Source organism: Cyrtonyx montezumae, unplaced genomic scaffold, assembly GCF_038088225.1.
Source record: "Cyrtonyx montezumae isolate F1298 unplaced genomic scaffold, pur_monq_1.0 scaffold_0, whole genome shotgun sequence".
NCBI lineage: Eukaryota > Metazoa > Chordata > Aves > Galliformes > Odontophoridae > Cyrtonyx > Cyrtonyx montezumae.
Window position 1 is genome coordinate 43,298,677 of NW_027071824.1, and position 17,661 is coordinate 43,316,337.

The 17,661-nt window shown below is 37.2% G+C and overlaps 1 protein-coding gene across 3 annotated transcripts in view; it reads left to right on the plus strand.

Moving 5' to 3' along the window:
* ARHGAP18 (Rho GTPase activating protein 18) overlaps window positions 1-17,384 on the plus strand; it is an 80,382-nt gene extending 62,998 nt beyond the window's left edge. For all 3 annotated transcript variants that reach the window (XM_065733898.1, XM_065733888.1, XM_065733906.1), the window contains exons 9-15: window positions 2,046-2,205; window positions 4,776-4,858; window positions 6,074-6,280; window positions 7,085-7,231; window positions 11,348-11,472; window positions 13,233-13,294; window positions 15,728-17,384. In XM_065733898.1, coding sequence (XP_065589970.1) covers window positions 2,046-2,205; window positions 4,776-4,858; window positions 6,074-6,280; window positions 7,085-7,231; window positions 11,348-11,472; window positions 13,233-13,294; window positions 15,728-15,819 — 876 coding nt within the window. In that variant the 3' untranslated portion in view covers window positions 15,820-17,384. The remainder of the gene's footprint in view (window positions 1-2,045; window positions 2,206-4,775; window positions 4,859-6,073; window positions 6,281-7,084; window positions 7,232-11,347; window positions 11,473-13,232; window positions 13,295-15,727) is intronic.
* Window positions 17,385-17,661: the final 277 nt, after the last annotated feature.

A 17,661-nucleotide genomic window follows, 5' to 3' on the forward strand; every position in this document is an offset into this window, starting at 1 on the left:
GATGGTCTGAACTGGCCTTAAATGCTATACAGATAATTTAAGTGGATTCAGCTGTCCAGAGACGTCTGCCAGCCTCTATCATGTCGAACTTTATCCAGCAGCTAGTTCATTGGAAACTGAAGGAAGGGGATATTATGAAACTGGCTTTGTTTATTTACCAGTAACCAAGATTTTTATTTTTTTAAATATATTTCCTTCAGTCTTTATTTTCTACTCTACATCAGTTCTGCTCACTGGAATGACTTTGGAATAATTTTGTTTGTTTATTCCTTGATTTTTATAAAATTGATACAATTTCCCAGGAAGGAGATCATTAACTCTTTGTCCTTAATTAAATTTTTGCTTATTTATTTGCAGGAACTGCTTCTTTAAATTAAGTAATTGTTTTGTTAGCAAAAATGTTGCATACCTTTACTTACTTATATGGAAAGCTTTTTAGGAAAACAAATAACTCAGTATACTGGAAGACCGATATTTTCTCTAATTTTCATAAACTTTTATCTCCTATAGAAAAAGAAAAAAATCCTTCTTATATAGTTTTATAAAATGGTACAGATTATTGGAAGGAAATATTTTGCTATTTTATTTTTATATTATTATTATAGTTATAATTAAGAAAATGTATCGCATATTTCTGATAACCCGTAGTTAAATATCTTTAAAACCTAAGCATAGGTCCATTAGGATGTATAGTTGACATTTCTGCTCTTGCCCTTCAGATAAAACTACTCATTTTGTCTAGTTTTTTAATACTGCATTAGCTACTGTGATTTAGGAGGTGGTGAGTCTCAGCAGAAAAATTGTCATGAGTTTCTGAAGCCTTGTTTTGTTGTTGGTGAGAAGAAAATGATACCCACTTGACTTTAGACATCTGACTTAATATCTTAGCGCCACGAACCCTCATACACAATCCATGGAGACAGAAGATCTCTCTGGAGGACAGTTGAGAACATCCAATTTTTATATCAACCAATGTGTTCACATTTTTTGTACTGTAAATAATTAAGGCTCTTTTTCCATAGCACTTTCCCTCCCTTTGTCTTACATACTTTGCAAAACTACCAAGTGTCTCTGTACTCATTTTCTGTCTGGAAGAACTTAGGTGAGAAGATGTGTGCTGAGGTGTGCCTGCAAGGTCACTGAACCTCCCTGGGATGGGAATACTGAGACTGGTTCCCACTCTGGCAGTGGCAAGCAAATGAAGTAGGTACAGGGCAGGAGCAGTTGCTTAAGGGCGACTAAGACCCAGTACAAATGTTTCCTTTTTTCCATCTCTAGAAGGCCAGTGATAGCACTCTCACAGGAGCAGGGTGGGTGTGCAGTGATGTCTGCTGTCAGACTTACGAGGTGTCACTCAGGACTGTTTATGCTGCTGCTGTTGTTGCAAAACCATATGTTTTGCAGTAGAATCCTCTTTTATAGAGAGCATGTTTAACATCCAGTGCTAGGCAAAGCTGTACCTGTCCAGCACCATGACGTTCTCTACAGAATTGCAAGTTATCCAGTTATCAAGTCAAACAAAACTTTTCCCTGTACTTTAAAAAGAGAACCAGCCTTACCTCAGTATATATTTTGATGGGAAACTGTCAGTGTGCATACTTGCCATATTTGTCTATGAAAAGGATAATGCATACATTAAAACAGTACCCTTTGGTGTATAGTATCAAGAAATATTTTTATATCTGCCACATCTTAATATTTTGAGGGAAGGAGAGGCCATAACCCTTACGTGAATGAATGTGGCATCTGGTTCTTATAGTACGTTCCAGATGGCTCTGAGGAAGACCCATGGGATTTCTTCCTATATGCTTTGGCAGCCTGCTGCCCATCACAACTCGTTTGTTTTCAGTGCTTCTGATTTTCAATTTATCTTTTTGTAGCAAAAGAACTTCAGCAGCTGGAGTTCAGCAATATTGCTGATGTTTCTTATTTATTTATTTATTTATTTATTACTCCTTTCAAAGGAAGGAAAGTAGTACTAAGTGTATAATGTATAACTTCTTGCAGACGACTGTTATTGGTGCTCTCTATCTATTGCCTTGCAGAGTCTTTGCCAAGAACTGGAAGCAAAGTTTTATGAAGGGACTTTCAACTGGGAAAATGTAAAACAACATGATGCAGCAAGTCTTTTAAAACTCTTCATCCGTGAACTGCCTCAACCACTCCTAACTGTAGAATATCTCAAAGCTTTCCAAGATGTACAGAGTGAGTAGTGTCCTTTCCGTCTCAGCTATAAAGAAAATACAGTGCAGAGAATTGCTTCTTTCCCATACTAGCATTTTCACTAATAATATGTGAAAGAAAACAAATCACAAATATTATCATCAGAAAAAAAACCTGCATATCTTTGCTAATAAATATTAGCAGAGCAGTATTTTTTTCCAGTGATCTTTAGGAGGTGTAGAGGAGCTAAAAGAAAATTGTGTAATGTGGCATCAGTTTATGAATAATATTTGTTTCATAGAATCACAGAATGGCTTGGATTGGAAGGGACCTCAAGAATGATCAAGTTCCAACTCCCCTGCCACAGGCAGGGTTGCCAGCTGCTAGATCATGCACTAGATTGAGTTGCTCAGTGTCCCATCCAACCTGGCCTTAAACACCTTTAGGAACGGGGCATCCACAACTTCTTTGGGCAACCTGTTCCAGCACTGCACAACTTTCTCAGAGAAAAACTTCCCCCTGACATCTAATCTAAATCTTCCCTTCTTCAGTTTAAAACCATTCTCCCCTGTCCTCTCACTAGCTACCCTTGTAAAAAGTTGTTTTCCCTCTTGTTTATAATCTCCCTTTAAAAGAAGGCAACAGCAAAGATGTAATAGTTCTGCACAAAATCCAATAAATGGTAATGTATACTGTTCAGCATGGTACATGGAGAATACTTTATCCATTTGCAACAGGAAACATTAGAACCGAGTTGTCGAAACAGCTAATCATTTCTAATCCCTTGAGATCAACAAGTTCCTGTGAAAGCATCCTCCTTTCCAACTGGTCACCAAGACAGCAAGCATACCAGCTGTAACATAAAGAAAGTAGCTTGGTGACAGTGAATGAGGAGTGAGGGTTCACATACATTAACTTCTCAGTCAATACAGGGGTGTTGTTTTCAGACAAATTATTCCTGCCTTTTTGTGGGCTCAGTGATGATGGCTTGTTTCTAAGTGCATTGAGATAATTCCCATGGTCAGGCAGACAGGTAGTTAGTTATTCTTCACAACTATGGGCAGTTCCACTCTCCAGATTAGGAGTTCTTTTCAAGGACCCAGGCTTTCAATCAATGTGAGTAGGGGGCTTGATCTTAAGCCTGTTATGTAGTGGCGTAGATTTTGCCACACTGAGCAGCAAGATAAAGCATGCTTGAATGCTTTCAGATGATGCTGACAGCTAACAGTTCCTCAAGACTGTTCCAATTAACAGATACTGTTTGGAGCCAGGATGAATTCTGCTTGCCACTTCTGAGCTGTCTTCAAGGCTTTTGTGGTTTTACTTATCCAGAAGATACTCAGATAACAGGATGCAAAATGCATGGAGTCAAGGAATTTGATATAAAACAGACATAACCCTTTGTAGCCTCCAATGTTTAAATTGTCTACCCATTGTATTGGTTGTGTACAGTAAGATTAGGAGTTAGAGGAAAAGGGCCATCTTTGTGACAGGAAGCAGTATTTTTCATGATGGTGTGTTTAATTAGTGAGGTTAGGCTTTTTACTATTCAAATGACTTAAATTAAGTGACTTACAGGAATAAAAGTAGAACATTCAAGTGAGCAGGTGGAAAACCTTGATTTAAGTAATACATTCTACTTGTTTTGCTACTGTGTTCTTACTTGTGATGTGTGTCTTTCTAAGCAGGCAAGTACATTGTTGTCACTGTTTGCATGTTTTAAAAGCTAGTTCACCATTCTTTTATTAATAGCCTTAATTTTTATTATGAAACAAAGTAGTCAGCAAGCTGTTTTTATATCATAGATTAACTTTTTCTTTGCTGAGTCTCCCAAATTGTTTTGAACACAATGTATTTGAAGTAGCAGTTCTTTTGGAGTCCCGTTGGAATGTACAAACCATACCTGTTAAGCTTTGAAATGGTGTAATAAAACAGTATCAGGTGCAGGTCTTTCTGCACTTGTGTTATGTATGGCCTTATTCATTAGGAATCTGCTGGGGAAGGCTTTGTAGAGCACTTCCTCTAAAGTATGACAGGAGGAAGCGACAAACCTGTGAGAGCTGGGGCTATTCATTGCTCCATACTGCCAGGATTTAGGAATCATGCCACTTTTGGTAGGATGTTCCCTGCTGTAGTAAGCATTCAGCTTCTTTGTTGTTGGCTTTATCCCCACTGGTTTGCCACTCCAGCTGTTGCTGCTCAAGTTTCTGATGTCTTGCAGGCGACTTGGGAGACAGTGTAACTGTTAAGACAATGAGAGAAACTGAAAGCAGCTTTGACTACACTCTTTTGAAATTTTAGGCACAGGCTCAAAAAGGGAGGGAACCATTAGCCGGCTAGTTTTCTCTTTTAACGTTGCAACATAGAAAATCACAAGGCCCTGAAAAATACTGCCAAAAGACTGTTGAGTCATACAGCAACTGAATCACACAAGTGTTTGGAAAAAACAGAAAAGAAGAATTTGCCAGTCCTTTGTGACTGGCAGTCCCTATGACAACAAGCCATGTGCTTTCATTCAGCATTTTATAAGAGGTTTCCATTTTAAAATCACACTTTCTGAAAAGGACAAATGACAATTGTAAAACACTGAAGTTTGTTTGTTTCTCTGGCAGATCTTCCAACGAAGAAACAGCAGCTGCAAGCTTTGAATCTTTTGGTTATCCTTCTACCTGAAGCAAACAGAGACACACTGAAGGTTAGAATTGCCAATGCATTTTTTCTCCTCTGTGAATATTTGCCTGTTTCTGTGAATTCACTATAATGACTGCTGTTGCCTTTCAGCAATTTTTTTTTTCAGTTCAAAGTTAATGTTGAAAATAAGGATTCTTTCTTTTTTTCATATTTCACAGAACTTCAGAAAAAAACCAAAATAAAACATGACTTAAGACCTAATTCTTCCCAAGTGACTTTAAGAATATGACTTGAATTTTTTTTTTCCAGGAGATTGCAATAATGATCTTCCAGTGAATGACCTCTTCTCTTTCAGGCTTCTTATCTATTTTTTTTTTAGCAGTAGCAGTCATTTGCAGTGCAAAAAATAAAGATGCACTAGAATACTATGGATTAGTGTTTGCTTTTATGAAGAGAGTTAATCTTTTTGGTTTTATTTCCTGCTTTTACCTCTGTCTTTTGTTTCTACTGCATAAATAACAAATTTACACTTCATACTGTTATTAGCATCACATCACTCATAGAAACTTCCAATTTCAATGTGTCCTTCTGTAGCAAAGCTATCAGTCTCTTTCAGAAAATATTTACTATTAAAGTTGCTATAATCAAAAGTGAATTTGCAGGATTTGTGTGGGATACAGAACATCTTCTACCACAGCCAAAAAATCCTATTTGCTTTTATTGTTTAAACATAGTTTCCATTTTGAGTTAACTTAGTGTGTGGAAGCATGGAGGAGGATTCTTGATCAGTTACAAATATCTGGAACTGAATTAATTGAAGATTGACAGTAACTGGCCACCTGTCATTCACAATTCAGTGGTTTTCTCATGATTCATGTATCTCACAGAACTAGCCACTCCATGCTTCCACAGTCATGACAGCTGGCATTACTGTATTCGCTTTCATTTTAAGACAAAACAGCAGTAACGTTTTCAAAAGTATATGGGAAATACTACTTACACACCTACATAAGAAGTGTTTTGAAAAATCTTATTGTACAGAACTTCAGAGTCACTTAAATGTGTTTGAAAATAGCATTCACAAAATTAACAAGAATAATTTACTTTGATGTGTAAAGAAAACTTGTACTGCAGCCTTACGAAGAAGCATATCCGTGCTTATTGTTTTTTATGTGGTTTTGTTAGGAATAATGAGGTTTTTCCAAGAATATGTAGCACCGTGTTTCAATCTAACTTTTTTATGTGCAAATTTGAGCTTTGAATTCTGCTGTAATTTCAGGTACTACTCGAATTCCTCCAAAGAGTAATAGATCATCGAGAGAAAAACAAAATGACGTTAAACAATGTTGCAATGGTGATGGCCCCAAACCTTTTCACATTTCACGGGCTTGGCTCGAAGAGTATTGAACAAAGCGAGTTTGTTATGGCAGCTGGAACAGCAAATGTCATGCGCTTTATGATTCAGTACCAAAAACTTCTCTGGACAGTAAGTGTGTATTCCTAAGGGGGGGAAAAAAACGTAAATTTCATAAACAAGGCATCTGAACAAAAAAGTAATGTGAAGTTATTTCCATGATTTAGAGGAAGATCAGTCAGCCCTGTCCAGCTGGGTTTTTTCTCATAGGTAACTCTGATGGGAATGAAATAGAATCATTACATATTATGGTGGAGTTAAGCTCCAATGGTCTGAGGTTTAGTATTTAGTATGTACCATAAATGAACTCAAAAATAAATCCTTGGGGAGTCTTCATATTTGTTCTGTTGGTATGCATTGTTACAAGGAATTTATTCTTGTCTGCTTAGAGATACTCACAGGGAACGTGGTGTTTAAATCCAGACTTTTGGGCCAGACTTTGTATTATATAGAGTATGTTTTGATAAAAACATAAATTTGTGTCATGGTCTGGAGAAAAATTCCTTTAACAGACTGGAGAACTTCAAGTTTTGTTGCCCATCAGCACCATTAAACAATCTTGATCTTTGCTGCCAGTGTTGAAGAGTTACCACCATTTAAAAGACTGAGCATTAAGTGGTTTTTTTTTTTGGCTGAGGAAAGTAAAACCTATACGATTCCTCTTCTCTTCCACTGAGAGAGATACAACATCACAAGTGCAGTGTTCATAAAATTATTTCATAGCTTTATATTATTTTGAATCTTTAATTACTACTTTGAAATAGATACTATTTTTTTTCCAGTTCTACTTGACAATCTGTTAATTTATAATGTTTTGATTAGTTAGTTTTGGAAATGATGTGGTTATTCAATGCCTATGAATCTATATTCATCTAGATTCCCAAGTTTATTGTTAATCAAGTGAGAAAACAAAACACTGAAAGCCAGAAGAAGGAGAAAAAAGACAAAGCTATGAAGAAACTACTGAAAAAGATGGCTTATGATCGGGAAAAGCATGAGAAGCAGGACAAGACTCCTAACGATGTAAGAAAACATATCTGAAATACTGTATTAATACTAAGTCTGTCATCTCTCCAGTGAAAAACTGGATATTGCCAAGAGGATATCTACATTTATTTAATAGATGATTTCAATAAATAGGAGGTTAATAGGTTTCATAGTTATGGGTTACCATCATGACACCTTTTGGGAGGTTGATCTATTTATCTTTTTTCCTGCGTTTTCCAAATTATTTCTATTCTGAAAAGCGATGTCACATAGGTCGTTTCAATTTGGATGTCTGAAACAAAAGTAGATTAGGTCTGTATTTGTAGAGGGAACAAGTATTGTGACAGCACACAGTATCTAGCATTTAGTGATTTTTTTTCTGCCCATAGGAGTTCCTGCACCACTAAAGTCTTTGTCTCAGTGAATTTAAGTATTCCTGGTAAAGTGAAGCATGCTAGAGCATGCACAACTGCTTCCCATCCTAATTTCCTGCTCCCTTCCCCCCCCAGAAAAACCCAATACAGACAAACAAACAGACAAAAAAGCATGAGAACTGGTGAAGTGTTCCTCATGTTGTTCCGGTTCAAGTATCTGCTCCCAACTTAACCCTATGAATACAGTCTTTAGTTCAATATGTAAGTGACTTCTGCCAGACCCATCAGTGACGTCAGTGTGTGTTGCAGTGTAACACTTCACAACTCTTTCAAAAGGCACATAATCACTATAACGTCACAGAACTTTATTTTCCTGTACTTTAGAAATATTTAATTTAGCTTCTCCTGATTACATAGAAACATTTCAGAAATACATCCCATGCACCTTCAAATTGCTTATTACAATTTCAATAAAGTTAATAATTTCTATTTCTAGAGCTTGCTATACTATTGCAGTATAATACCTTATTAAAATGCACTTGAAAGACACTTCTCCAATATTTTAAATACATAAACAGGTAACACCAATTATATGTTTCCACAACATAAGAATCCATACCAGAAAATACAATCTTGTGAGTGGAGATCAAACTGAAGATTTCAGTGAATTAGAGACATCTTGTGGTAGGTTGTAAAAATGCAGTGGTTTGAATATTTTTTTCTTAACAAGTATGTGTATGGCAAACTGTCAACAACAAAAAAAAAAAACCAAACAACAATTTTCTGATAAGTGCAAAGATAGTCAACATATTAAGACAAAAATTAGAATATGGCATGTGAATATATTTTCTATGGTATTCACCTGAATTGATCTTCCAAATACACGTGTGTATTACATAGATATATATATGTAGATATATTTATTTTTGAGTCTGCAAAAACATGGATACTTTGATCAGTGGCATCCAACATCTACTAGAACCAAATATTTAAGTGTTCTTACATCACGTTGTATTCAGTAGTGACACATCTTTGAATGTCCAAAATGAATTAATTCCTTGAGCGGTATTTTACCATACTTTCATATCTATATGATTATATTTTAAGGGATGTATACACAGAATCAGGAGTTGTCTACAATTTTAAAATAAAGCTAATTAAATATTGATATTTATTTTATACTATCTAATAAGGAAAGGATTCTTTGAATACAATTCAGCAGAATTAATGTGAGCTGACACTTAAAGGAATGCTGCCATCCCCTGTTCAACATGGAAATAACAGCAAATACACTGAAATAGGCGAGTGTTATTGCAGCTTCAGGTATCAGAGTATTTTCTTTGTAATTCAGTGCTGCTGATTTTTGTAGTAAAGTATGTCTTTTAATCTATTAGAGAGTTAAGACTGAAGTTTCATGTAATACTTACCTAAAATTCTTACAAAAAATAAATGGGAGGCAGCTATTAAATGATTTTCTTTAAGCCCCAGAAATCTCTGGGGCTTCCCTGTAGAATTGAATAGTAGAGTTTTTTCACACATCTTTCATTCCTATTCGAAGCATTCCATAATTTGGGTGCCTGGGAATAGAGTATTCTTAAAATCATATTCCCAGGTATGATACAGCTTCATTGTAAATGACATTTCTACATTTTTCTGTGGCTAAAATTGCCTCAATGCTTTCAATTCTTTAAGAAAAGGCTTTTTTTTTTTTTTTTTTTTTTTTTACCCTCAGTTATCAGTTTGTACTGCCTTATTTTGAAATTGAGGTGATTTAACTGCAGTTCCTGGACTAAACTCCACTATTAGATGGCAAGTGGTGCACTTAAACTTGTGGTGAATCACCACTCCAGTGAATACTGTCTGAAACTGTTGAGAGTTAATTATCTTGCCTGTAGCTGAATGAAACTTAAGTGAAAGTTACACATGCTGTGCCCCACATGGTTAAACAGAGATGGTCAGAGGTTGAGTGACTTCCGTAATCTTCAGAGATGTCTCAGCATTCTCTGTGGCAGGCAGCTCATTTGATAATCTGCATAAACCTTATATCTCATGAGGCCTTTCTATCAGTCTCTCTCCACCTTTTAAGACAGAGGTAAAAGAGCATTTAGTGTGCTAGTAGAGTAGATTTTGGGCAAAATCTTTGTACAGTGCTGAGAGTTAATGGTGTTTATGAAGGCTGATAGCTTTTGGGGCAGCTGTGCATACAATTCTGTGGCCCAAGTTTGTGTTAGGGAGTAAGTCTTTATGCTGTGGTGCACAGTGTTCCCAGCCAGACGAAGATGCCCTCGTGACCGGAAATTTATCCACTAGAATAGATAATAGATGCCACCTGTTACTGTATTCCTCTCTATATTGCAATTGTTCCTAAATAAAGGAGCAGCCATGTTGGTGGCAAAGTGCAATGCTACTGGGCTTATCTAATACAGCTGTACAATTGACTGTCCCAAGTGAGGTGCACTACTTCCAGTTCAAAGAGAACAACTGCATCCCAATTCTTTCAGGCTTTATCTCTCACTTAGCAAGTTCATTTTGTATTCCAGTTTTGTTCTTCACAGTCCTTGTGCTTCTTTCTTTCTTGGTATCATTTGCACATTTAGTAAGTATAAATCTGTTCTCTGAGTCGCTAGTGAAATTACTGCACAGTTGCTTCATCTCTCTTTGTGTAGCCTGATGAATATCCAAGAATGTCATGCAAAGTAATCAGCAAGAGACCCACTGCAGATCCTACAGCCAAGCATCTGCAACTCTTTTGTGAAACATAGATCAAGTCTCTATGAAAAGCCCTAATTTGAATGTTTTGAACTGTGCTATGCTGAGAACAGTAACTTCTGTGAGTCTACTCCTAGATGATTTATGGTCACTTTTTCGGTCCCACCTACTTGTATAGTGAATGGACTAGAGGATGTTTATTATCTGTTCTTCTGTACTTGGGCACCATGAACATACTGTGCAGCTGAGCATGAGTAAGTGTAGGTAGTGAAAGTGGCAAAATGCATTCATTAGCTGAGCTAGTAACGATTCTGTTTGAATAAACAAAGTAATTATTCTATTTGATCTCCGACTGTAATGTTACAGCTCAGTGGACTTTTCTCATTCTTCCTTCACGCACTCAAGGCAGGCAGCTTTTTAAATCATTTATTAAATACCTGCTAAACAGAGAAAAGGACTGTTAGCCAGCTGAAGAAGACGACCCCAAGATTCTGGAGAATAAAAAATAGGGATAGAAAGTTCTCGTAGTGAATATCTGATTCAATAGGAAATATTCCCTGAAAATAGGAATCACTTAAAGTAGAATGACCTATGAATACTTTGTTATCTTGTCTTTTCTTTTTTCTTTTTGGCATGAAATTCAGTTTAAATGAAAGTGGAAAGGTTTCTTCTGGAAGTTTGAGGAGGGCATGAAATGAAGGAGCTGCTTGGCTTTCATGCCAACAGCAAGACTTTTTGTCTTTTCTGTGTCAGTCTCATATGCTTCTTATCATACCTGAGAATGTTTTTAAGATAACAGTAGTTGCTGTTTCTAATGTCTTTGAAAAACAATTAAGAACTACCATTCTTTTGTTCTAAAGTTCTTTCTGTTGGTGCAAACAGATCTGAAGGCCTGACAAAATCTACTGAATTTCTCTGTAGTTACCATATTTCTGCAGCAAAGTGTAGTAGAAAGTAGTAAAGTGCACTTACAGAGCACTGTACTGTTACTTATTCTGTACTGTATTTTGAGTAACTCATCAAAGCCAGCTGCTCACAGCTTTGTTCCAACACCGTTATTGCTTTGCAGGCTGATGTTCCTCAGGGAGTGATACGGGTGCAAGCGCCTCATCTTTCGAAAGTTTCCATGGCGATACAGCTGACAGAAGAACTGAAAGCCAGTGATATAGTAGCCAGATTTCTCAGTGAGAAAAGGTACAAATACTTTTTTGTTTTGTTAATGTGTATTCTGTCAAGAAAAAAAAGTTTAAAAATAGTATGAATCAAAGTGAGTTCATGAACTTTTGGGTCAAATTTAACCCATTAGAATATAGAATTAGAATTATTGAGGAATTGATTTCATGCTTCTAATACCTCTGAAGCTCACAAAGCTGTCAGGAATGCACAAATACTGTTAGTAAAAAATGATCTGCTCTTTAATCTGATGGGTTGAGAATACTTCAGTAATGTTCTGGAAAGAAGAAGGGGTCTCCCAAGAAAGTCCAAGAAAGAAAGAGTTGATCAAGAGAAAGAAAATAATATATTACGAAGTCATTAATATATAACAGTAGTACAGGTATTGGAATATAGATATCTGAAAATGTTACTCATGCAGTGTTTTAAAAGGAGAGTTTTAGTTATCCAGATCCATTGAGACATGAAGAAGTTTTAGTAAAGATTTAACATCTATTTTATATATACATGCGCAAAGTAAGAAATCGGAATAGATTTAGCAAAAAAACTCCAAATCATTAACACGTGGGCATCATATATAACTATTCATGCTAGAGCAGTACCAAAGTGCTCTGGGTTATTATCAGGAAGCCAGTTTTTCTTAAGAGTTGTTTTCAGGGGCTTATATTTTTGACAGAAAGTTACTTTTTGTCTGCACCATCACAGCTATTATTAGAATTAAACAGTGAGAAAAATAAAATCTCTTTGTAATTTGGAGACTTTATTCCTCCACTGTATGTTTTTTCACTTCTTCTAGTTGCAGCAAAATTAAAACCAGCAAGAATGTGATTTCCCTACCTAACCGCTTGGCTTTTACAGACATATGAAGTGTGTGAGGGGAGTTCTTATTTTTGCAGCAGCAGTGAAAGAAAAATTAGAGGGTAAATATCAGGCTGCTTGTTATTAACAATTGAATGCTTTTCCAAAAAACCCCCACAGATTCTTCACATTTATGATGGCTGCTCCAAAAGTAATGCCTCCTCTTTTATTACCTTGACTCTGAGTGAGAGGCAAATGTTGGTGGTATGGCAGTAAAGGTTGAACCTTCCCACCAATATGCCATTACATGTTGTTGCCATGTGACAGCTGGCAGCAGAGGGACAGTCTGACAGAATGGTGTCTGATACTTGGGGTGCTCAGGGAGCAAAGGTGTAGAATTGAATTCCTCCCTGCAGAAAAAATGGCACCCATTGACATTCATCAATGCCTGCTGAATATTTATGGAGTCCAAATGGTGTTACGTGAGCACAGTGAGGCAGTGGGGTGGTGTGTTTCAGCAGTAGCAGCAGTGACAGTGGGTCACCTGCACTGGCACACATTGTTATGAGCATGGCATGCAGGCTCTTGTTCATTGCTGGCAAAAGTGCATAGCTGGTGCTGGTTATGACATTGAAAAATAGTGTTTCCTTGCTGAGAAGTTGTTCTATCAAATAGTGTTATTGTATTCTTCTTATCTCTTGTAGTTTCCCTGGAATTACGTAGTAGGTATCACTTTTGGAGCAACCTATTTATACCTTTTCTGTAGTTTATTGCTCACTTGCAGGACTATTTGCACTAGCATGCAAGGATATTCTTGTTCACTTACATTAACAGTAAATGAGTATAAACACAAAGGGTCTACAGCTGCTGCACTGCTGATTTTAATTAGCAGAACTACCAGAAATGGCTCAATTGTTGGTGTACAAATTCTTTGTATGTGCTCTTTTGCAATGCAGTTAATCTGTGCCTTTTGTTTCTGACAGTGGAAATGTCCAAACACTCAAGAAAGAAGAGGTCTTCCTTTATGAAATAGGAGGAAATATTGGTAAGAATGGCTTTTGTATGACTTCTCTTGCTAGAATAAGACTGTTTGGCACTTAATACATGGACTTTACTGTGTGACTGCATTTATTCATATCCTGACACTGAGGCAGAAAGTTAACCTTGGGTAGAAGGGAGCAGAGGTGGTGTAATCATCATATTAGTAGTACATTATTATCTCTTCTTGAGGAAGAAGGCTACTGTTACAGATGTTCCTGATACATATGTACAATAATGAAGCATAGAAAGGTGGGATTGGAAGGTGCTTGAAGTTCATCTTCTTCATCTCTTTGTACTGAGGCATAATAAGTGAACTTACAGACCTTCGTGCTCTTCATTGGAGCGTTGCTTGCAGGTTCCAATGAGGAAATAACCATTAAAACTGAAAAATGACCAAATAATGAAATTTTCAAACAGTTAGTCTTTCCTGTTCTGTGTAACCATTGATTAAAGCAAATAGCAGATCAGCAAGGTGAAGGCCAAAAGCTAACTTTGAAAGCAGTTCAGAAGTTTCCTTTGATGAATATGAAAGTATTTTTATGTTAGGAATCAGTTCCCATTATTTTTCATATGCTGGGACAAAAAAAAAAAAAAAAAAAAAGAAAACCAACACACGCCAAATCCTAGAAAATGGTATTGTGTTCAACTTACATCTTGCATTCACTTTTTCCTTATTAACCATGGTGTATTAGACTTTATTTGAAACTGTAAAATTCCATGAATATGCTACATGCCTGTACTGCAAATTTAAATCCTGCATGTAGTTACTATTTTTGTCTTTATTCCATTTAACCTAATCACTACTTCAATTTAATTTTTATATGTCTAAACTGAAAAACTTAATGTAAGTTAAAAATAACACTTTCATATTTTCCCTGCAAGAGATGTTTTACTGCTTTTAGTAGCTTTGAATGGCAAAAAAAAAAAAAAAAAAAAAGCTATCTGGATGCAAGATTTGTATTATCTTTCTCTTGCATATCCATTATGTATGCAGTCTCTCAGTTGAGACAAGATGAACTCCCTGACATTTACCTGTTATACAGATTAACATAGACCAACTTTCCAGATTGCAGTTCTTTTCTTCCCAGTGCGGCTGATGCACGAGGAGCCCAAAAGGGAGATGACCTGGCAGGCTTGTAATGCACTCATATGCTTCTGCTCACAGTTGTAGTATGAGATGTGCTGAGCTCCTTTACCCTACCAGATGGAGCTGCTGAAGTCTCCAAACATTTTTTTGTGTGCCCAGTACTCTGTGGGGCTTCATGGCTCTGAACAGGACTTCTAATATTGTTCCATGAGTAGGATTGGATACAAAAATCATAGAATTTCAGAATAGTTTGCGTTGGAAGAGACCTTAAAGATCATCCATTTCCAGCCCCATGCAATGAGCAGGGCTCCCACCCATTGTATCAAGCTGCCCAAGGTCCCATCCAACCTGGCTTTGAATGCATCCAGGGGTGGGGCATCCACAGCTTACTTCTTCCTATGCTGTCACTGAAGGGCTCATCCAGGAGTGTGAGCAGCACATGGCACACAGGTTGGGATAAAAATGTCTGAGAGAGAACAGGCTGCCACCTGGCATGGGGAGGGGATGGAGTTGTATCAGGAAGAGCCTATTTGAGCAGAGAATCTCATTTACTTGCCTGCTCTAAGCAGGGTGTCAAGACAGCTGGCAGGCTGACCCTGCTGCAGGGCAACACCTCTGCTTGCCTTCTGCATTAGGAGAATGTGTTCCAAAAAACATCTGGTTGGCAGATTAAAGAAGCCACCAGTCATCTACCTCAGTCACTTGTATGGTGGAGTAGGAGAGGGACTGTGGTGCATAGCTGCAAATGCAGAAGCCTGTGGGGAAATGGGAGGAGAAAGGTGATCTTAATGGAACAGCATGTTATTTTCATCATAGCTGCTAGACATAAATTAGATGCTTGTAATGCACTAAAAACGTTGTACTACTTTTCTCTCTTGTGACAGTAACCATTAGAAGTGCTATGCAGAAGTGTTAACCAGGTGAAGCAGGGTGAGGAGTAATACCTTCCTAGCGAGGACAAACCCTGCTCAAACTTTCCATTTCAGAAAAGAAAGAAATATTAATGGGCTTCAATGGAATTTTAAATTAACCACAAGACAACCAGGGCCCCATTTTCCTTTATTAAACCTGCAGAGTGGGGAGCTCCAGTGCAAACAGTCTGTGTGAAGAATCTGACCCAGTGCCACAGAGTTGGAACCTCTCACAGCTTCCCTGAGAGCCTCACCCCTGCAGCCCTTCCTCTCCAAGGATGGGATGAGAAGGATGAAATCACTTCTAGGCTTTAGCTGTGTTGTCCATTGTTAAATACCACAGAGATGACTTGAAAACCTAAATGGAATGAACCACCAACTTTGAAAATTTATTTAATTTTTTCATAACCTCTTTTTTTTTTTTTTTTTTTTTTTTAAGGAGAGCGCTGCCTTGATGATGATACCTACATGAAGGACCTGTACCAGCTCAACCCAAATGCTGAGTGGGTTATAAAATCTAAGCAGAGCTAAGCAAATAGCAATAGAACAAACCATGGACTTATGTTGTAATGCTGAATTTTTCAAAGGAGTAGTATGTTCTTTCAACATTCAACTGTATTATACATATTAATAGAAACTTACCTAGTTAAAAAAAAAAAAGGCAATGGAAACCCAACAGTGATTACTAGTAAATTTTCTCTTTCACTTACAGTGAGATACTGAGAGAACTTTTCCCACTCATTTGATATGAGAATAAGTCAGTTAAACATTTTAATGGCACTAATCTCCCTTGATGATACTCCCATCTGGTAGGTCTGGTTTCAGAAGAATTTATTTTTCAAACAGATGCTGCTTAACCTCTTTATATTAGAGATCTAAAATCTGTTTGCATAGAAGTGTGTTCATATAGGTTTTTGCAGTGGTAGAACACTGGAGAAACAAATCCTGATCAGCACTTCTGAATGGTACAGTATTAAAAAAAACAACAAACTAAAACCATTTCTCAAGTTAGTGTGAAATTCACAGGAAAAAAACAAAAAAGTGCTGTACAAATATATATTTTGTCTTTGGAAGTCCTAATTTTGTTCACTTTCTAGGTAAACTTTGATAGAAACTATTTAAAAACTGTGAAAATGCTTTCTATGCTTCTTTTTGCTAGATCTTTTTAATGTTTTTATTCTTATTATGGTTGATTGTACTCTTGATACTATTTTTTTATTTTTAAAGTAGGACAGTGTAACACAGTGAGTCATTTTTAAAGCTCACCACTATTGGCAGTGTGGATATATTCCATCCTCTCTGGAATATTGTCACCACTAGGAAGATGTCTGGGTTTTTCAGCAGTGACACTCCCATGTTACAAATGTTGACTTCAGGTTTTTTGGACATCTGATAGATTGCAGAGCATTTTGTGAACAGCCAAAATCTGCCAATTATGAGCACAATAAGGACTCAAGATGAATAAAAAAACTGTGGAGAGAAACTGTAGGCTCAGTTTCACAGCTAGCAAACCACCAAACTTTTCACTCAAAATCAGGGTAAGTGTCTGCTGTGGACTTCACATAGGCTCTTTGGTGTTACTACCATCAGCTGTACATCTGGTCTATCCTGGATGAGGCTAGAGTCAAGTTCTACCTTCCCTGATTGATGCTGTCTAAACCACTTGAAAATTAATAGCCCAGTGGTGAACTGTTGCAAATCCTTCCCTTGGTGAGAAAGGAAGGACTGAATGCTCCCTGTGGAATTCACTGATACTGAATTGGAGACTGACAAGGCTTGCTGCAGCACGAAGAGCTGTGATGGTGGCTTCAGAGCCCAGTCCCACAGCAGTGCTTTGGGCTCACGAACCTGTGTACCACTTCACAGTTTATTTGTAAAGTAGCTCACCCCTGTGTAGCACATACCTGCGTGCTGACCACCCAAAGTAACTACTGTGAAATGATATCCTTGGAAATAAGCATTTTCTTCCAGTGCACACACAGTTACATTGACCTCATAGGGAATGTTCTATATTCAATCAAGAACCGTATTTGATTTTGTTTTTACTTGATTGAAGCTGATTAAAGGAATCAGGGGCCTTTCTGCTGAGTTTTGGATGCAGGCCCTGGCTGTGTTATTCTCAAAGAAACCACTGGAACTCTGTTTTATACACAAGCAGTGAGGTAAAACTCTGACAGGTCATGGAAAAAATTGGGCACCTTCTGATTAGTTATCTGCAGTGTAAGAGCAATTTGAGGGGCATCAGTATTTATTGTTTCTAAAAAGTCTCAGTGAATATGCAGTGAAGGATTCTCCAGAGGAGGATGAAGGAAATAAGAGACTGCTGTAGCATGACTGCTCCCATTGCTCCATCTCTGTGGGTACCCCGTGGTG